The following is a 23,100-nucleotide window of genomic DNA, read 5'->3' on the forward strand; positions in this document are numbered from 1 at the left end:
ATAATTTCAGCCATGCCCACATACTGTATCTTGATTATTTTCAGAGTCTATACGGTAATAAAATTGAATTCCAAGTTTACACAGACTTTCGCAAAGAAGTGATAACTGCTTAAATCGTAAGGTTTATATGCAGTACTCCGTATTTTGAATTATTCGTACATTCACTTGTTTACTTGTAAAGATGAGGTCTTGAAGTGGTAAAAATAGTTGGACTAACTCGACAAAAGTAATTTTTTAAAACAGAAAAAAAAGTAGAATCATAGGCTACGTACCTTATGAGTTTCCTTAATTTGTTGTAGTGTGTTACTGACTGTATGCCATGGTATATCACAGTCTCTATAATCACCCCAGAAACCAGCTGGTGGGTCAGAGCTGCCTTGTTTACTTTGAGACTTCCTACAACACAATGGTTCACCACAGACTGCATTTCCATTTGGTGAGTAAGTTGGATCATAGTGGATGTCTGATATGTGAACAATAGTTAGAGCGTCAGAAGTCTGGAAAAAATATTTCACAATTCATTAGCTATTATAAGAAACATGCATGTTGAATATGATACTTATATGCCACTTTTGCATCAACCGCTAGCAGGATAAACCAATTGATGCGTTTTCTGGAACAAGAACTTAACTAAAAAGTCTTTAATTTGAGATACAGAGCCGTGAGACTGAAGCCGGATGGTCTATGGCGAGTTCTCGGCATCACTTCATTTCACCCCTTTGATTTGATTACCTGGTTAGGTTTTTCTGAGGTTTTCCCCAACCAAAAGGCAAATGCCGGGTAATCTTTTGGCGAATCCTCGGACCTCACCTCATCTCACTACATCTCGCCAAAATATTATAAAAAATTGCACAAAATTGTAGAAAAATACTAAATTGTAGAACTGTAAAAATTGTAAAATATTGTAAAAATTGTAATTGTAATATTGTAAAATTTTGACTTGTTCCACATCTTAAAGCTTCATTGCTCATGTAAGATCTATGGAATATAATAAATGAATGAATGAATGGAACGAACATTTTAGATCTGGTATGACAGAATTTCGCAGAACGGCAGTCAAATGTTTCTATAGGACGCTGTGTTTGTTGGAGGGAAATAATATTTTGTCATGAGGGAGATGTGTTATTAAGGATTATGCTGCAAACGGAAAAACGACGTAACGTTAGTTAAGTTGTTGTTCCAGAGAATGCCTAAATTTATGTACGAGTATATATACTTTTGAGGGATGTTCGATAAGTAACGGTAAGTTTAGTAAATGTGGTAAATTGAGACAGGTTTAATTAACAGTTTCAAATTTTATACTAAAAGCCTTTGTCTTACTCTACACATGCTAATAAAATTATCAATGATCTGGTCTAAACTCTTGCACATGCGCAATGACATCTTAAAGAATATGCACTGTGAATTGAGACCACCCCATTACTCTATCTGAAACACGCTTTCGTGGTTAGAGACGTTGTCTAACAATGAAGTGAGGGCAAAAAGGCACAGCTGGGAAGGTAAGACATGAGCCAAACATTGATACGCGCAGTAGACCATGATGACATCATCTCCTCTGTAGCGGTCGGCGGAAGGGAGAAAGTGTCTTACCCTCTGCGCGTGTCTGACTCATGACCAGGGAAAGGATTTATATGTAAATACATATTTACTTATAAAGCTAATATAATTTATATTTTGCATTATCTTTATGTTTCACAATGTGTAGGGTTGAAAAATCCTACTTTTATTTTCCATATTTTTCCATATTTTAGAGTTTAGTACATATTTTCGTTAATTTCCATATATTTTCCATATTTCATATAAAACAGTCCATATTATATTAGGTTTAACAATAAAACAAAACAAAATTCCATTAACTTTTAAAAATACATTTCAACAATAGAGATTTAAACACATGTTCAGTAATCCCTTTAACATCAGAGTTATTTGAAAATTAGCAGTCCTATCAACAATGGGAAAGTAAGTTACAAAACTGTATTAATTTAATTTAAAATTTTTAACAGACTTCAGTTGTGCAGCTCAACAGTTAAATGCCAGTCAGAGTACACATAGGTTCAGTTTTGTAAATCATACTATAAAGACGGTAAATATGCCAAAAGTACGTCATTCAGTCAATTTAAAATCAAAACTAACAAGTTACATTTCAGAATTTAAAGAAGATGGTTTATCAACTGACAATAAAATATTATTTTGTAATTTGTGTCAGTGTGCAGTATCATCTACACAAAAGTTCCTGGTGCAACAACACATTACAACTAGTAAACATCAGGCCAACAAACAACTAAATTCCAAGCAGAGACAATTGTTTTTAACACAACCAACAACATCGAATGTAAGATCTGAGTTTAACATCGACCTGTGCCGTTCTCTCATCTCTGCTGATATTCCTCTCTACAAACTAAAGAATAAGGTCTTCAGGGAATTCCTTGAAAAATATACTCAACATACAATCCCGGATGAGTCAACACTTAGGAAGACGTATGCTCCATCCATCTACGATGAGACAATACAGAAGATAAGAGATGAAATTAAAGATAGTTCAATTTGGGTTTCCATTGATGAGACTCCCGACAAAGAAGGTAGACTTGTTGGTAATGTAGTTATCGGTTTGTTAAGTGAACAATATTCTGAACGAATTCTTTTACATTGTGATGTTCTAGAAAAGTGCAATAACAAAACTATAGTTAAACTGTTCAACGAAGCTATGGGTATCCTGTGGCCAAAGGGTATTATGTACGATAATGTGTTATTCTTTATTAGCGATGCTGCCCCTTATATGGTCAAAGCTGGACAAGCATTATCTGTTGTATATCCTAAATTGACTCATTTTACTTGTGTGGCGCATGCATTTCATCGTGTGGCAGAAGTGGTCAGAGACAATTTCCCTAAAGTAGATTTGTTGATTTCATCAGTGAAAAAAGTATTTCTCAAAGCTCCCAGTAGAGTTAACGTGTTGAAAGAAATGTACCCTGAAATTCCATTGCCACCAAAGCCAATTTTAACTAGATGGGGTACATGGCTAGAAGCAGTTGAATATTATGCCGAACATATAGACTCTATTAACAATGTTCTCCTTGCATTGGACTCTGAAGATGCAGTCTCAATTGATACTGCGAAGACATAAGTGTGAAGAATGACTTAGCTCACATTCAGCATACATTTTCATGCATCATAAAAACGCTCAAAAGTCTCCAAAATAGGCACCTTTCACTATCTGAAAGTTTTGAAATTATAAATAGTACTGTGGAACAACTGAATCGTGGTAGAGGTAAAGTTGCAGATGCAGTAAGAGCTAAGGTGGACACTGTACTTTCAAAAAACCCTGGATATGAAGAACTACAAAAGGTTGTTGCTGTGATGAGTGGTGAATCAACAGTGAAGATTAACTTGGACTTATCCCCAGCAGACATTGTGAAATTGAATTATGTACCAGTTACTTCTTGTGACGTCGAACGCTCTTTTAGTCAGTATAAATCTATCCTCAGAGACAATAGAAGAAGATTCACTTTTCAGCACTTGAAAGAAATGTTTGTAACCTATTGTTATGGTAACAGACAATAAAAATTGTGTTTTGTTGAAACTACATTGGAAGATAAGGTACGTCCATTATATTTTTTGTTTAGTTTGATTAAAATGTACCAATATTTAACGTACATAGTCATTTTTTTATAATTTTAAGTCCATATTTAATTCCATATTTTGGTAAAAATCCATATTTAATTCCATATTTTGGTAAAAATAACTACATATATATTTACATATTTCATATATTTTTAGTCCATATAAATCCGTTCCCTGCTCATGACTAAACTTCCCAGTTATATATGTTTACTGGGAAGTGGCATTTATGGTAGACTTGTAGAAATAATTTTAAATGATGTGATAGTAGTTCAGATGGTTCGGGAATGATGGAGAATATTTGCTGAAGAACTAAGAGAAACTTGAATTTTGAGTCTGTCATCTCACGACTAACAATAATAAAATTAAAACTAACAGATGAATGAAACTATAAAACAAGATAAGGTCTAAGTTGCGAGATGTCGCCAAAGCACTCGATGTGTCGATTTTCTCTACTTACGCAATCATCCAAGATACTTTGGATTACCATTAAAGAGAGAAACGGGTGAAATTTCTATCATTTCTGGTCAAAAATATTTTTTCCGTCTCACTGCAAATAATAATTCAAAAATATATAGACCCTAATCTATGTGCTACTAAAGTTTCAGAATCCTATTGCAAACGGAACTGTCAATAATGACTTCATAATATTTGAATTTTATATCTAAAGAGTCCTAAAATTTTAAAGCTATCAAGCTGAATTATTTTCTGCACCCTCTATAAAGTATGGTTAAGGGGACACGCTACTGAGTTTTCGTCAATTTTGGTCAATGTTAAAAGTTAATTTTTTTTTTTTACTGATGAACTGTATTGACTAGGAACAAACCCATGCACCATTTCATTGTAGGTAGTCTTAGCATCATTTTAAAAGTTTAAGAAACAAATTATCTTTATATGAGACCCAGATATTTGTTTACTAAAATTATAAACACTTTTTTATATTCTATTTTTTTCCGAGTATATTTTTCAACATAAAATTTTGAAAATAATTGTGCACATGTAACTCATCAACATCTATTTGATTTTAAAATTTCAAAAACTTACAATCAAAATTGTGGAGATTAGAAATCTCAGTAGCGTGTCCCCTTAATTAAATACGTGTCGGATTTTTTTATATTCGAGTAACTTTTGAAATAGGAAATAATATCTATCCAATAGGCACAAAGAACTTAAAAATTATGTCTTGAGCAAGTAAATATTCTTAATTTTTTTCTCAGGACACATTTAAAAATATGAATACTCAAATATTTTTCTAAATACATATATCACAGGTACTATACACAGATTTTTGACTCACTTACCATAGAATTCAATTACCTTTTCTTTAAAGATTATATGAATTTCTTGTCACAACACGCTTCAGCTAAAATTTTGCTCCAACCGACATTACTTATGAAATAGTATCTGTAATATACTTTTAACAAAATTAATTTAAGAATATATAATATAATATACTGTTGTTGAATTTCTCATACATTTTTATTCTCATTGCTAACTTCCACTGCTGTTGGTTTAGACCCAAGATCTATGTCCAGAGTCCATTCAAGACTATCATCGTCTGCTGAACATCCACGGTCTTGGAGTACTATGCCACAGATTCGATTCGGAGTTAGGCCAGTTGTGTTGTTAAGTATGTACAGGAAAGTATCCTGTAGTAGAAACAAACAAAATAAACACGTCAGGATGCGTATGAAAACATAATTGCTTACTTACTTACTGGCTTTAAGGAACCCGGAGGTTCATTGCCGCCCTCGCATAAGCCCGCCATTGGTCCCTATCCTGAGCAAGATTAATCCAGTCTTTACCATCATATCCCACCTCTCTCAAATCCATTTTAATATTATCTTCCCATCTACGTCTCGGCCTTCCCAAAGGTCTTTTTTCTCCTCCGGCCTCCCAACTAACACTCTATATGCATTTCTGGATTCGCCCATACGTGCTACATGTCCTGCCCATCTCAAACGTCTGGATTTTATGTTCCTAATTATGTCAGGTGAAGAATACAATGCGTGCAGCTCTGCGTAAACATAATTGCTATAATGAATTAAATACTATTAAGGCCTCCAAACAGACGCGATACGGAATGCGTTACGATAGCGTTACGATTTTGCGATAAATGTTTTCATTGCGTTCAATGATTGTGTTCACACACACGCGATTATCGCAATATGCGTTATTATCGCAGCAAGTAGAACGCGACGATTCTGCGTTCTATTCTCCCGGAGATGTAGATCGCGAGAACGCCACGCGTTTATTTTGATGCTGGGTTGAAGTGTGTCATTTATGGATCCATCTTCAAAGGAAGATGAACTTCTCTTTCTTGGATGAGAATCGTCGCAGGCAAAGCAGGCGCAGGTAAGTCCATTGTAGTCATGTATGGTTAAGATAAACAACATAAAAAGGTATAAAGTGATGATTTAGCTTTTCTTTGCCAAGAACGTGAAATAAATAACAAGTACGCCTACCCGATTATAAACTTTATTTTTTTTTAATTTGCTCTTTTTGTTGCAGGAGGTTGTGGATTCACGAGTCAAATGCCACAAGGGAAGAAAAAGATTAATTTTATACCTTAGTTCAACAACTAACCTTAGCACTCTGCTAACCTTGAAGAGCCTACTAGTAAAGAATTTCAATGTTTAGAGTACCCATAAAATAACGAATTTTAATGTGAAGTAAATTCGGTAGTAATTTATTCTAAACATACCTACGTCTAATGATTTACTTACATAAGTGTATCTAGAGTGTGGTAAGATATTGAAAGTAATAAAACTCCGACAAACAAATTACTTAACTTTTTGTTTCCACATACCGGTACTTTATTAATTTTATATTTCTGCACAATTATTTATAATATTGTACAAGCATTTTGCAATTTGCACAAATAAATGTTTTTTCATTTGTGAATTTTTGCGACGGTTATTTATTTTCTAGCTTAAACCCCGCGTAAGTCTACAAGCCAGTATGACATCAAATTATAAATAAATAATTGCACTTATTGTTTACATCTAACTTTGTAGCTATCTCCTTCCATTCCTTCTCCTTTTCCATGCCAAGGATTTTCCTTTACGAACTCGATAAAAAAATTCCACGTTCGTTTACAAGTAATCCGAAATCGCAATCTGTGAGCACAAGTGATATACACCTGCTGAAGGTAACTGGTCTTTGCGCTGTGGCTGGAAAACTAAAATCCGCATTATGTGGTCACCCATTACGATACTCTGATTGGCTGGGAACGTTAGAATATCGTATATCGCGGACGCGCCAGTTTGGGCACCTCTTCGCGATAGTGCGATATTGCGTTATCGCGAAATCGTAACGCATTCCGTATCGCGTCTGTTTGGGGAGGCCTTTATAGTCACAATCATGCCATGGTATGAAAGAAAAATTTCACAACCTCGAGCGGGAATCGAACCTGCGACTTCCTGGTCTCCGGTCAGGCGCTCTACCACTGAGCTATCGAGTTCGTCTCACGCCAAAGGCTCGGAATTATCCTTTCATACTGGCGACTCTGTTATAGAGTACTGTCCATAGCGTCTGATCTAGTCAGCACTGCTTATGGATGGAAAGAAACTTTACAAATGTAATCTTCATCTTACGATGTTTGGGTGACGTATATGGTTGTGAAATTTTTCTTTCATACCATGGCATGATTGTGACTATAATAGTATTTAATTCATTAATATGTCACATCAACGGACGTATATACGTCACCCAAACATCGTAAGATGAAGTTTATAATTGCTATAATTTACAAAAACGTATTGGTAAACTGCAGTAATAAAGGCTATTTGTAGATAATATCAAAATACTTCAAGAACATCAGTGAGGGAAGTGAGACGGTATGCGCCGGTATGGAATACCGCCAGTGATTTCTATGGCCAGAAAACATACCGTCACTGAAAAAATGTGATCCGTAAAAATTTGTTTATACATTTCTTCACAGAAAAGAGTAGGCCTACTATCTGTTTGCTTCTTAAATCTAAACCACAGCCTTCTGGAACTGAATTCAACGTGTATTTAGACACGTTTATTTAAGTCAACTCCTGGAATGCTTACAACGGTAGTACAGACGTGGACAAATTATTAACAAAATTGACGATTTTTATGATAATTCTGTTTACAAAATTTGACTTTTCAATTTAAATTACAGTTGATAATTTTGCATATTTCCATCATTACAGTAGACAGAAATATGCAAAAATGTCAACTGTAGTTTAAATTAAAGAGTCAAGTTTTGTAAAAATATATAATAAAAATCTTCAATTTAGCTAATAATTTATAAATTAGCAAAAATGTCAACTGCATTGAAGAACCAAATTTTGTAAAAATATAAAACAAAAACCTTCAGTTTTGCTAATAATTTGGAAATATCCAAAATGTCAACTGTAGTCCAAATTGAAGAATCGAATTTTGTAAAAATATACAATAAAAACCTTCAGTTTTGCTAATAATTTGCAAATATGCAAAAATATCAAATATAGTCCAAATTGAAGAGCTAAATTTTGAAAAATATACAATACAAATCTTCAGTTTGGCTAATTATTTGGAAATACACAAAATGTCAACTGTAGTCTAAATTAAAGAATCCTATTTTGTAAAAATATATAATAAAAATCTTCAATTTTGCTAATAATTTGTCCACGTCTGTATTTAAATTATAGAAGGTTGTGGTGTGTAGCTTATAGTGACCATTGTTGATAATTTAGTGGCTATGTCATTTTTGTTGTTGTTGCACTTTTTATTAATAATTGGCACTTTGAAGCTTTAACATCATTTTAAATGATAAGACTCAATGGACATTGCAAAATAATCTAGTAAATAATTGAAATTATTTTATTATGATGATGTACCGATGTACATATATGAAATTATTCTATTGAGAAATTTAATGTGTTGTGTAAGCTCCAAAGATTCGCGTTACTGATTGCACGAAAAAAAATATTGTGCGAGATCGTGCGTATTTGCTTGGTTTCCGCACAAAACCAATCCGCGGAAAGTCTAAAATTCCACATTCAATATTCCCAACCTAACACACATAACAATTTCCCTCTTCTTACCGCTTAAGTGACATATTCATTTCACTGCTTTAGGCTTTTAACATATTATTTTTAGAAACGTTCAATATAGTAATAATTTTAAATTGGAAACTTACCACTGCAATTTCACCTAAATTGCACTGTTAATTATTGTTTTTAAATATTTGCAAAAATTAAGTAAACTCTACAACTCCACTAAAGTTACTGCATTCGTGATGCAAGTAACATTAAGGAAGCCGTGAAAAAATCAACAAGATTCCAGACTCATCATATACTGGGGGGAGGGGGAAGACAGACGTATATCACGGCCTGCTGGAGTATAGTAAACACAGAAAACATTTTAAAGCAACAATGTTGAAGATAGATATTTTTGTTTTGCAAATTTGCCGTCATTGAACAGAAACCAAGATGGAGATTTCATTGCGACTAATTAGAAATTCCTCTGTCAGGTATGTAATAAACGATCTTCGTACAAAATAATGTACGATACACGAGTGGTATGTTTTCTTTCAATTCTCGGATATTAAAAAAGCTCAACTACGTTTCGCTTTTTCAAACTTTTCCTCGAACATGAAAACTTCAACATACCGCTCTTGTAACGCATATTACTATTGTATACATCATGTATGTGTATGTTGTAAGGGAGAGAGTATGCCATTTTTAAATCGAGGTATGCCAGGCGAAAATCTTGGGGTAGCATACCGCCTCTGGTTTTTTCCTCACTTCTCTCACTGAAGAACATACACAAAATAATAAGTGTTTACATTTCCCAGAAATTTAATTCAATTCCACAAGTCTAATAGAATTCTATAAAACTCTTGGTTGATTATATCTTAAGACACAGTAGTTGGCCTAAATGTTGTTTTTGATATATTATCGTAACACAACGCAAAACACACAATACCAAACACGTAGCATAACACAAAATGAACAAAATAAATAACAAAATAGAAACACATAACATAATATACAGTAACTACAGTAAATTTTATTTCATTTAAATTTATGTTGTTTATTTCACTCTTATTTGGTTTATTTTTACTTAGTTTCTTTTTCCCCCCCTATTCGTAGATCTAACATTATTGTGCAGCCTGCGTTATTTAGTACCGAATCATTAACCCTGTATCCTTTACCAAGGAATACAGTCCTGTTAAAGAAGTCAGTTCGAGATCCTATGTGATAAATTTAATTTTCCAAAGATACTGAATTTTCTGCGAGCCATGGCTTTTTTATTTTAAGCACGGAGCAGGAAGGGATACATGGCTTATCGGGTGATGCATATATTTCTAGGCTACTCATGATACTCAGCTACTACACTTAGCTTTAAGGTTTTATTAATATTTACTCGTTTCTGATCATGCTTAAGTTACATTGGAAGAGATTTTCCACATATTGTCCACACCTGTGGAGTAACGGTCTGGCTGCGAAACCAGGTGGCCCGGGTTCGAATCCCGGTCGGGGCAAGTTACCTGGTTGAGGTTTTTTTCCAGGGTTTTCCCTCAACCCAATACGAGCAAATGCTGGATAACTTTCGGTGCTGGATACTGGACTCATTTCACCGGCATTATCACCTTCATTTCATTCAGACGCTAAATAACCTAGATGTTGATACAGCGTCTTAAATAACCCAATAAAATAAAAATAAAAAGATAACTATTTCCGAGTTCAAGCGACATAACTATATAGAATGTTCCGAAATTCTCAATACCAAACTTCTAGGGCTTGGAGAAGAGACTGAGTAGATAACGTCTTAAATAGGAATCCATGTTCGGAAACGGAAAAACAAATTCAAATCAAGTGTTTAAATCACCCGCTTGTGATGAGTCAAAGAGCGATATCATCTTGACCAAAGTTTCGCGGAAAGAGGGATAGGACAAGGTGGCCCAATTGCTTGGCCTCCACGATCGTCGGATTTAAGTCCACTCGACTTTTTCCTGTGGGGAGATACGAAGAGTCGTATTTACGAGACTCCTGTAGAGTCAGAAGAAGATCTGCTTGCACAGTTCTTGTCGCTGCCCAATAGATTCAAATCTTTGTGCGTGAGTGTACCAGAACATGCTTTCGTAGGTACAATGTTCTGAACCGAAGTTGGTGATCGCCACATCGAACTGCTGTTGCAGTGGACCTGGACATTAAGAACGGAATGCCAGTACTATGTGCCGTCTTTATCCCTAAGGAAATACCCCTCGTACTCATTTCTGTTAGAGGCTGAGTAAACTCCAGAAGAAGTGCAAGGACTAAGTCAATGAAGAAAATCCATGACGCCATCGGGAATCGAACCTGGAACCTTTCAGATTGTAGCGCAACCTCTTAAATGTGATGCTACCACGCGTTCCATATTATTATTATTATTATTATTATTATTATTATTATTAATATTATTATTATTATTAATATTAATTCTTGTGAAACTATAAAACATCTTATTTTATGTACTTATGATCTATGATTTTTGATAAAGAATCCTGAAAAGATTTGCCCCCAGAGCACGAGTAGGCCTATGTAGGCCTACTTTTTTTTAGGGAGTGCTAGAGAGATTTTTTTATATAAAAACATGTATTTTTGTCCTAGCAATACATTTATTATTATTTACTCGACACCTGTTGCGATAAGCCCTTTATTATCCCAACAATTTTTAATATGCATTTATTTATTGTCGCTTTAACAGCCATAGTCATTTCGCGACGTCTGTTGAAGTAATACGTGAAACCTTGAAGTTTAGTTCCCTTTGTCCCAGACAGATGGCCTTAGTTGTATGTACAGTGTAGGGCTCTGAGTTCTGCAGTCACAACTGGCCTACGTCTATGTTCATGATACAACGGAGTGGGCTATGGAAATTCAGCTCTCCTTGGCAACGGTTTTGTTGTGAATTGTTTTGTATCTTTGTGCGTGTTCATATCACGTCGGGGTCACCAATATTGTAGCTAGAATACAATATACTGAGTAAATGAAACTCAAGAACAGTTTTTATTTCTCGTCAGAAAAGATACAAAACAATTCACAACAAAACCGTTGCCAAGGAGAGCTGAATTTCCATAGCCCACTCCGTTGTATCATGAACATAGACGTAGGCCAGTTGTGACTGCAGAACTCAGAGCCCTACAACAGTCCTGTACTGTATGCATTTCCAGCATGGTCATCGTTTAATTAAAATTTGATGCGCAAACTACATGATGTTCAAAGAAAAGTTCTCCCTACAATTAGTGAAGCCAATAATCAAATCAAATAAATTTCTTCACGAAATTTTAAACATCGAGTCCATTGAAGATTACTCACAGAAATTACTAAATCAGTTCTATACATCAAAAGTCATGCAAATTATTTACTAAGTGAAAATCAGATATTTATTTAGGACGCACTCCAGCCACATCTATATATGAGCCGTTCACAGCAGAAGTGGTGTAAGTAAAAAATGAGTAATGAGGGTTAAAGTAAATATTCTATAAAATACAGCGCAAAGTAGCAATTAATATTCAGTTTATTTAAACTATTAGTAGTCGGTGAATAGCAAGAAGGTCATATTAATTGCTACTTTGCACTGCATTTCACAGAATTTTTACTTTAAATCTCATTACCAAATTTTGACTTACGCCACTTTTGCTCTGTACGGCTCATATCATCAGTGAATAACATCAAATAACCAGCAGGAAGAAAACTGTGTATCCAAATCAGAGATTAGCTTCAAATAGGAGTTCAAAGCTATACAGCTTGATCTCTACATCCAAACCCATCAGTGAATCAAGATGCTGGCTGGCTGTACCACCTGTGCTGGTAAAGCCAGTTGCATTAGTATCCTTCCTGAACATTATTTCGGTTTTATTGTTGTATAATTGTAAATAAACGTTTGGAGTTTGTGATAAGGAAACTACCAACCCGGCATTTTGTCTTAACTACTAGAAAAGTCAGGAGAAACTAGTCTGATTGGCCGACTCCGGGGCTTGAACCCGGAGCCTCGCGAATGTCAATCTAGTGCGTTACCACTGAGTCACCTCGCTCTGTATATTCGAACAATGAAGGGAAGAAAGCGCGTCAATAATAAAAGAACAACAGACAACCCAGATACATATTATGAAATGCTCTGTTGTAATATAGGCTAGTTACACCATAATTATTTACAAAAGTTTACGTTTAAAGTACCGGCGTGGCTCAGTCGGTTAAGGCGCTTGCCTGCCGGTCTGAAGTTGCGCTCGGGCGCGGGTTCGATCCCCGCTTGGGCTGATTATCTGGTTGGTTTTTTTCCGAGGTTTTCCTCAACCTAAGATGAATGCCAGGTAATCTATGGCGAATCCTCGGCCTCATCTCGCTACCACCAATCTCATCGACTCTAAATAACCTCGTAGTTGATACAGCGTCGTTAAATAACCAACTAAAAAAAAACGTTTAAAGTTATTTGCTTATTCAAGCTTGTATTTTATCTGGATATCTTAGTGAACCCGGAATGGTTAGAAGAAACATTTTATGAAAAACGAAAATGTAATAATATGTTTATTAAAATAATTAAATACTTAACCCATTTATTAAAAAAAATACGGTACCGCAGTTAAGTTGCAAGGCGGTTAATCCGCACCACACACACGGATAATTGAGAATCTACATTATTTTTTTACTTGGTTATTTAACGACGCTATATCAACTACGAGGTTATATGGCGTCGATGGGATTGGTGATAGCGAGATGGTATTTGGCAAGATGAGGCAGAGTATTCGCCATAGATTACCTGACATTTGTCTTACGGTTGGGGAAAACCTCGGGAAAAGCCAACCAGGTAATCAGTACAAGCGGGAATCGAACTTGCGCCCTAACGCAACTCCGGATCGGCAGGCAAGCGCCTTACCCGACAGAGTTACGCCGGTGGCTCTACATTATTATTATTATTATTATTATTATTATTATTATTATTATTATTATAATTATTATTATTATTATTATTATTATTATTATTATTATTATTATTATTTATTAACATTATTGCTATTATTTTATTACTTACTTACTTGCTTTTAAGGAACCCGGAGGTTCATTGCCGCCCTCACATAAGCCCGCCATTGGTCCCTATCCTGAGCAAGATTAATCCAGTCTCTATCATATCCCACCTCCCTCAAATCCATTTTAATATTATCTTCCCATCTACGTCTCGGCCTCACCAAAGGTCTTTTCCCGTCTAGCCTCCAAACTAACACTCTATATGCATTTCTGGATTCGCCCATACGTGCTACATGCCCTGCCCATCTCAAACGTCTGGATTTAATGTTCCTAATTATGTCAGGTGAAGGATACAATGCGTGCAGCTCTGCGTTGTGTAACTTTCTCCATTCTCCTGTAACGTCATCCCTTTTAGCCCCAAATATTTTCCTAAGAACCTTATTCTCAAAAACCCTCAATCTCTGTTCCTCTCTCAAAGTGAGAGTCCAAGTTTCACAGCCATACAGAACAACCGGTAATATAACTGTTTTATAAATTCTAACTTTCAGATTTTTTGACAGCAGACTAGATGACAAAAGCTTCTCAACCGAATAATAACAGGCATTTCCCATATTTATTCTGCGTTTAATTTCCTCCCGAGTGTCATTTATATTTGTTACTGTTGCTCCAAGATATTTGAATTTTTCCACCTCTTCGAAGTATAAATCTCCAACTTTTATAATTCCATTTCGTACAATATTCTGGTCACGAAACTATAATCATATACTTTGTCTTTTCGGGATTTACTTCCAAACCGATCGCTTTACTTGCTTCAAGTAAAATTTCCGTGTTTTCCCTAATCGTTTGTGGATTATCTCCTAACATATTCACGTCATCCGCATAGAGAAGAAGCTGATGTAACCCGTTCAATTCCAAACCCTGGCTGTTATCCGGAACTTTCCTAATGGCATATTCAAAAGCGAAGTTAAAAAGTAAAAGTGATAGTGCATCTCCCTGCTTTAGCCCGCAGTGAATTGGGAAAGCATCAGAAACTGACCTATACGGACTCTGCTGTATGTTTCACTGAGACACATTTTAATTAATCGAACTAGTTTCTTGGGGTACCAAATTCAATAAGAATATCATATAATACTTCCCTCTTAACCGAGTCATATGCCTTTTTGAAATCTATGAATAACTGATGCACTGTACCCTTATACTCCCATTTTTTCTCCATTATCTGTCGAATACAAAAAATCTGATCAATAGTCGATCTATTACGCCTAAAACCGCACTGATGATCCCCAATAATTTCATCTACGTACGGAGTTAATCTTCTCAAAAGAATATTGGACAAAATTTTGTACGAATTATTATTATTATTATTATTATTATTATTACTATTATTATTATTGTTATAATAGACAATGTATAATTACCATGGTAGTATTGATCGCACCCGAACATACTTCTTCTTTTTGTATGTGAAGTTCAACACATGTTTTATTAAGAAAATCATACATTTCATCGTATGTCTTCTCTTCTTTCATCTGTAGGAGACTGCCTACTATTGACAGGCATGTGAGACAGAACGCCTTATCTAGTAGACTATTTGAATGGCTTGGTGTCATTCCTGGACCTGTTTGTCCCGGTTGTTCTCCCTCTGGAAAGAACAAAAACTTAATTTAAAAATGAGTATCAAGTTCTCTTTAATTGTATAGCTGAAACAATGTCTCGAAGAGGTTTAGTAAATAACAAGAATATTTCAAAATAATAATAATAATAATAATAATAATAATAATAATAATGATTTATTTTAGCTGGCAGAGTTAAGGCCGTAAGGCCTTCTCTTCCACTCAACCAGCAAAAAGTGTATATAAATATGCATGAAGTTACAAAGAATCCAACAATTTGATTTAGATGAGAGTTACATGTATACAAAAGTTATTTACAAATTAAACAACAAAATACTATGAACTATTAATTAAACACTGAAATAAACTGTGTAGCAGAATTAAACTAAAATACATAGAATGTTAATATATTTCAAATAATATTAGATAATAGAAAGAGATTATTACGAGACAATTAAAATACAGCACAATCAGGATGATGTCTAAAGAAAAAAGTAACAATGTAGTCAGTGATAGTTTAAATCAATATGATTGGAGTGAAATGCTAATAAGGTTATCTTTTAAGCTGTTCTTAAAGGTGTTTATTGTCTTGCAGTCCCTAATACTTTGTGACAAGGAATTCCATTGACGCGAGGTGGATATTGTAAAAGATGATGAATAACAAGATGTTCTATGAAGAGGTATACTTAGCGTGCCACAGATAAGTGATCTGGTATTTACGTCGTGGTTAGAGTATAGATAAGAGAAACGAGACGAAAGGTAATTTGGTGTTGAAGTGTGCAGAATTCGAAAGAGTAAAGACAAAGAGTGTAAAGTTCTACGTTCTTTAAGTCGGAGCCACGAGAGACTTGCGAAGGACGGTGATATGTGATCATACCGTCGGATGTTGCACACGTATCTGACGCACATATTCTGAGCTCGCTGTAACTTGACTGACAATTCAGAACTTAGGTCACTTAACAAAACGTCACAATAATCGAAGTGCGGCGTTACTAGGGTTTGCACTATGGTAAGTTTTAGTTGCTGGGGCAAGAAGTTTCTCAAGCGACTCAAACAGTGAATGGAGGAACAGATTTTTTTTATCGTTTCTTTAACTTGAAAATTCCAACTTAGATTATTATCAAAAAAGAAGCCAAGATTTTTTACGACAGATGAATAAGGGATTAGCGTGTTGTTAAGGGTAACAACTGAAAGATTAAATGATGTGTGTATGGATATAGCTTCTATACGTATGTATAGCAAGCCCCAACATTTCTGACATATGGATTGTTCTGTTGAAAACTTGAATGCGAGTTTACCCACAAGTAAGTTATCATGACATCAAGCTATGAAATGTTTCTGTTTTTAGTTAGAAGCCGATGCACAGTATATTCACTTTAGAATGTGAGTAATCACTTTCAATGTGTGTAATATCTATATGTAAATTTTATAAAATTTGAAAATTTACGCTTTTAAAATTTATATTTTATGGAAAAAAATTAAAGTAGGTAACGAAAATAAGTCATATCAATCCACCCACTTCCGACATGCCTTCATATCATCCAAGGTCATTAGAGCTATATTCGTTTTTCATTCCTACACCTCCGAAGGAATTCTCTCGTTGATAGCGTTTGTCGTTACTTTCAATAAGAATACCCGAGACTGCCTTAAAATAGTTTGTTGCTTTTATTTAAAGTTATTTCAAACGTTTAGAGATATATTTTCATTTTTTTGAATTCTGAATAATGCTTATGAGTAGAGCCCGGATGTTTAATAATAATAATAATAATAATAATAATAATAATAATAATAATAATAATAATAATAATAATAATAATGATTTATTTTAGCTGGCAGAGTTAAGGCCGTAAGGCCTTCTCTTCCACTCAACCAGCAAAAAGTATACATACACATGTATCAACTTACAAAGAATTCAACAATTTGATATACAGACGTGGACAAATTATTAGCAAAATTGAAGATTTTTATTATATATTTTTACAAAATATGATTCTTAAATTTAGACAATAGTTGACATTTTTGTGTATTTCCAAATAATTAGCCAAATTGAAGATTTGTATTGTATATTTTTCAAAATTTAACTCTTCAATTTGGACTACATTTAATATTTTTGCATATTTACAAATTATTAGCAAAACTGAAGGTTTTTATTGTATATTTTTACAAAATTCGATTCTTCAATTTGGACTACAGTTGACATTTTGGATATTTCCAAATTATTAGCAAAACTGAAGATTTTTATTTTATATTTTTACAAAATTTGGCTCTTCGATGCAGTTGACATTTTTGCTAATTTGTAAATTATTAGCTAAACTGAAGATTTTTATTACATATTTTTACAAAATATGATTCTTAAATTTAGACTGCAGTTGACATTTTTGTGTATTTCCAAATAATTAGCCAAATTGAAGATTTGTATTGTATATTTTTCAAAATTTAACTCTTCAATTTGGACTACATTTAATATTTTTGCATATTTACAAATTATTAGCAAAACTGAAGGTTTTTATTGTATATTTTTACAAAATTCGATTCTTCAATTTGGACTACAGTTGACATTTTGGATATTTCCAAATTATTAGCAAAACTGAAGATTTTTATTTTATATTTTTACAAAATTTGGCTCTTCGATGCAGTTGACATTTTTGCTAATTTGTAAATTATTAGCTAAACTGAAGATTTTTATTACATATTTTTACAAAATATGATTCTTAAATTTAGACTGCAGTTGACATTTTTGTGTATTTCCAAATAATTAGCCAAATTGAAGATTTGTATTGTATATTTTTCAAAATTTAACTCTTCAATTTGGACTACATTTAATATTTTTGCATATTTACAAATTATTAGCAAAACTGAAGGTTTTTATTGTATATTTTTACAAAATTCGATTCTTCAATTTGGACTACAGTTGACATTTTGGATATTTCCAAATTATTAGCAAAACTGAAGATTTTTATTTTATATTTTTACAGAATTTGGCTCTTCAATGCAGTTGACATTTTTGTTAATTTATAAATTATTAGCTAAATTGAAGATTTTTATTATATATTTTTACAAAACTTGACTCTTCAATTTAAACTACAGTTGACATTTTTGCATATTTCTGTCTACTGTAATGATAGAAATATGCAAAATTGTCAACTGTAGTCTAAATTGAAAAGTCAAATTTTGTAAACAGAATTATCATAAAAATCGTCAATTTTGTTAATAATTTGTCCACGTCTGTAGATAAGAGCTACATGTATACAAGAGTTATTTACGAATTAAACAACAAAATACTATGAACTGTTAATTAAACACTGAAATACAAACTATGTAGCAGAATTAAGCTAAAATACATAGAATGTTAATATATTTCAAATAATGTTAGATAATAGAAAGAGATTATTATGAGACAATTTTGAAAATACAGCACAATCAGGATGATGTCTAAAGGAAGGAGTAACAATGTAGACAGTAATAGTTTAAGTCAGTATGATTCGAGTGAAATGCTAATAAGGTTATCTTTTAAGCTGTTTTAAAAGTGTTTATTGTCTTGCAGCCCCTAATACTTTGTGACAGGGAATTCCATTGTCGCGAGGTGCATACTGTAAAAGATGATGAATAACGAGATGTTCTATGAAGAGGTATACTTAACGCGCCACAGATAAGTGATCTGGTATTTGCGTCGTGGTTGCATGTTTAGGCATTTATAACGGTTAAAATAGGCAGGCAAAAAAGCAATAAAACGTAAAAAAAAGGCACAATAATCTTTGAAAAAGGCATTATAAGTTTTAAAAAGGCATAATACATTTTAGCAATAAATTTAAATTATATCAACATAACTCACATATTTACTTCGTAGGTGACGCATGTTGACTTATAAAATACTTTTTTTTTTTTTTTCATGATTTGCATGTCTTTTCACAAACATTACATAACAAAACTGTTCCATCAGTTGAAAACACATGAGAACCAAATTCACTAACGAAAGCATGAAGTTTACTTTCTAATGGTTTACTGAATTTAGGCATTCTAGCTAACCGATCTTATACCTTCTGTCACCCGACTGTTCCTCACTCAAATTTCTTTCTCCTACAATAATAAACATGTGTAGCACAAAATTGTAGCAGTAAGATTTGAAAATATGAAATCAAACAATTGGAAATGCTACGTGACAACTTCTATGAGAACGAGCTTAATATTTAAAATTATAGTTGGTATCGCAGGGTTGCCAGATAAAGGAATCGCAACCGTCGTACCAACTTATGAAAATTGTCGTACTTGAGCATAAAATTATCGTACATTTCTCAGCTTCCTAATACACACACATAATTCTAGTCTACCGCTGTGTAGTAATGGTTAGTATGTCTGACTGTGAAACGAGCGGGCAGGGATTCAAATCCTGGTTGAGACAAGTTACCTGGTTGTGGTTGTTTTCGGGGTTTTCCCCTCAACCCATTAAGAGCAAATACTGGGTAACTTTCGGTGCTGGACTCATTTCGTTGGCATTATCACCTTCATATCATTGACGCCAGATAACTATTGCAGTTGCAAATCAAGATTTCAGGTATAACTCCCTGTAAAGTTGATTTGAATAATTTCGAGGGAAAAATTGTTCCGGAGCCGGGTATCGAGCCCGGGACCTTTGGTTTAACGTACCAACGCTCTACCACTGAGCTACCCGAGAACTCTAACCGACACCGATCCAATTTTTTCCCTCTATATCCACAGACCTCAAAGTGGGCTGACAACCGTCAAGCAACCAACTTCGAGTGCACACTAACTCCGTGTGACTTAAATTGTGGTTTTCTGTTAACGAACAGTGACGTGTATTATGCAAATCAAGATTTCAGGTATAACTCCCTGTAAAGTTGATTTGAATAATTTCGAGGGAAAAATTGTTCCGGAGCCGGGTATCGAACCCGGGACCTTTGGTTTAACGTACCAACGCTCTACCACTGAGCTATCCGGGAACTCTAACCGACACCGATCCAAATTATTCAAATCAACTTTACAGGGAGTTATACCTGAAATCTTGATTTGCATAATACACGTCACTGTTCGTTAACAGAAAACCACAATTTAAGTCACACGGAGTTAGTGTGCACTCGAAGTTGGTTGCTTGACGGTTGTCAGCCCACTTTGAGGTCTGTGGATATAGAGGGAAAAATTGGATCGGTCTCGGTTAGAGTTCCCGGGTAGCTCAGTGGTAGAGCGTTGGTACGTTAAACCAAAGGTCCCGGGTTCGATACCCGGCTCAGGAACAATTTTTCCCTCGAAATTATTCTACTATTGCAGTTGATAAAGAATAATAAAATAACCTATATATTATACATGTCTACCAGTCAATTTCAGTTCCAAATTTTAAGAATTTACTACTAGCGTAATTATTGTTCACATCCACAATAACATTCAGGATTGAAACAAATCACCACCCATTTCTTCATCATCAACACTGTCTTCGCAGTAAAGCGTGCACGATGACGCTTGGTTAGAAACAACTTTGTTATATTTAAAGTCAGCAGAATTTGATCTTTGGCCGGCGCGGCGGCAGATATTTTTAATATCTAACAATGCGGCAGCTGAAAATTATATCAAATTAATTCATCTACAGTCGACTCAAACCCGACACCTCTATAATTTCGGCGCGTTTAGACGTATTAATGCTACAGCGATAACTATTTCATTGACAAAAGACTTCATTTATCGAACAAACAAGGAAGTTAATAAAATTAAACATGTAGGCCTATTACTTTGATATAACCGCGCCGTATACGTGAAACCTAGGGCTCAAGATGACAAATTATGACTTGCATGGCAAGCATGGTTTACCAGAGTTTGAAACCATTTTCTCCCCTTAAAAGCATGTTTCTTTCGGATTAGTCAAGGACATACTGAATTAAAAAAAAAACCATCAATTTCATTTCAATAGTTATAAACCAACATTATAAGTTCCAAAATAATTGTTTCCCTTGAGTGAAATTGTCGTACAAAATTGCGTACGACATAGAGTTCGCTCGTACCTCGTACAATTAGTCAAAATAGTCGTATGCGTACAACTATAGTACATATGGTAATCATGTGGTATCGTGAAGACATGCCAATATTATATTTGTAACTGTGGATTGTCGATCATTATTCATATTACACCAGGGGCGGCCCGTCCTTATGTGCTACAATGCTACAGCACAATGATAATTTTTGCTCAAATAATGTATTTGCAATACCCCCATAGTATCTGTCTGGCATTTGACAATTTCCCGTGGTTATGTTCATGACGCGTTATAGAGTGTTTAGTCTTCGCTCTTAGCTCTTTGGTGCCTCAGGGGGTACAATGTGCTACTCAAAACTCTAAATGAGAATGTAGACAATTAATGCGCATGTGCGAAGCTGAAATCACTGCCCTGATTGGCTATTTTTACGCGGGGAAGTGCTGTAGTCAGCTTCAGCACAACACAGCTTGGAGATTGCAAAAGTAAAGCGTAACGAGAGAATGCTTGTTTGTGGAAGAACTCGGAACTATTTACAATGTAGGCCTATTTGGTAATTCAAGTGTCCGACTGCTGCTGCCGTCTACCTGGTTTTTGAGGTTCCTCCTGAATCAGTCAGCAAGCGACGGAGAATGGAATCCCAGAAAACTGAAGCCAAGGAAGTATGTGACCGTATAATTCAGAAAACTACTCACCGTTTCCAGTCTTTAAGCTATCTAGATGCAACAAAATTGTTAAACAGCAAATTTTGTGGCAATTTTTGGATAGCCTAATTTTCCTGAACGCGAACTTGAAGTTGCTGTCAACAGCTATACTGTACTGAACAAAAGAGTGTTAAAGACACAACTTTGAGTTCTATACGGAACACCTGCCTTCCGGAATATAGATGGAGCTGTTCAATTGTTACGATACATAGCCTCCAACAATTCACAGGATCCATTCTGTGAAGTAACACTGTCAATAGAAAAGAGTATGATATCCAAGTTGAAGGATTTAACACCAGGGTAATTGACAGGTTCTGCAGTAGGAAGGAACGTCGTATGGATTTCATATTTCGTCACTAGGCGAGTCTCAAATTAAGATAAATACATATAAGTGTATACAGTAGGCCAATATAGAAATTGTAGCACACTCATTATTTTGACCACCAGCCGCTACTGTATTACACCAATAGTATTAAAGCACGATTATTAGCAGATTAAGCACCGACATTACATTTATTTACTGTTGGTAAAGTTAGTCATTGTTTCAAATATTTAAATTCCATACACATTACATTACAATTAATTAGAAAATTGCAAATAAACAAGATATATTGCTTTAAAATAACAAAAAAAGGCATTTATTAGTAATAAACGCCTAAGACAAAATATGCAAAATAAAAATAGGCCGTGTCACTTTAATTTACTCCAAATCACATTTATATCTATGCAAATAATGATTTACTTCCACCCAGTAAAAAAGGCATTTTGTCAAACATCCGGGCTCTACTTATGACAATCCGTGTACATAACAATATAGTATTGCTGGAGCTTCACTTTTAGTGAAATAGTGGGAACTGTGTTGAAACCTATGGTGCTCAATAAAAAGGGCATAAATCAAATATGCAAGTTTTCAGTAGAGCAAAAGCAAAGTTTGAAATGAAGACCAGTAGCATTATGACGGACTGGAACTGTGATGCTCTACAATCTACATAATTATGAAAGAGGATAGACATATGACTTCTATACCATCTGAAGAAATACATTTTTTTTATTTCACATGGAGACCATGACTGAAAACCACCAATTTATGGCTTACGCTCTTTATACCGTGCATCATGGAAATTTCCAAGCGATTGCACAACTCATGCCATCTGCCTTAAAGGATTCTAAATAAAAAAAACTTTGGAAATATGTAAAATTGAAGAGTGTGATACCAAAACGTGTGAAGTCC

The 23,100-nt window shown here is 34.5% G+C and overlaps 1 protein-coding gene and 1 non-coding gene across 3 annotated transcripts in view; one reads left to right on the plus strand and one right to left on the minus strand.

The window, feature by feature from the left end:
- The window catches only part of LOC138704499 (sphingomyelin phosphodiesterase-like), a 101,814-nt gene that overhangs the window by 28,328 nt on the left and 50,386 nt on the right, over nucleotides 1–23,100 (minus strand). The window contains exons 3-5 of one of the 2 annotated variants that reach the window (XM_069832426.1): nucleotides 14,996–15,219; nucleotides 5,094–5,267; nucleotides 273–497 (exon numbers count right to left, since the gene is read on the minus strand). In XM_069832426.1, coding sequence (XP_069688527.1) covers nucleotides 273–497; nucleotides 5,094–5,267; nucleotides 14,996–15,219 — 623 coding nt within the window. Of the gene's footprint in view, nucleotides 1–272; nucleotides 498–5,093; nucleotides 5,268–14,995; nucleotides 15,236–23,100 lie in introns of both variants that reach the window. The other variant, XM_069832427.1, reaches the window with a different exon arrangement.
- Nucleotides 20,368–20,439, plus strand: TRNAN-GUU (transfer RNA asparagine (anticodon GUU)). Its single transcript has one exon. It is a non-coding gene; the product is annotated as a tRNA-Asn (tRNA).

Source organism: Periplaneta americana, chromosome 8, assembly GCF_040183065.1.
Source record: "Periplaneta americana isolate PAMFEO1 chromosome 8, P.americana_PAMFEO1_priV1, whole genome shotgun sequence".
NCBI lineage: Eukaryota > Metazoa > Arthropoda > Insecta > Blattodea > Blattidae > Periplaneta > Periplaneta americana.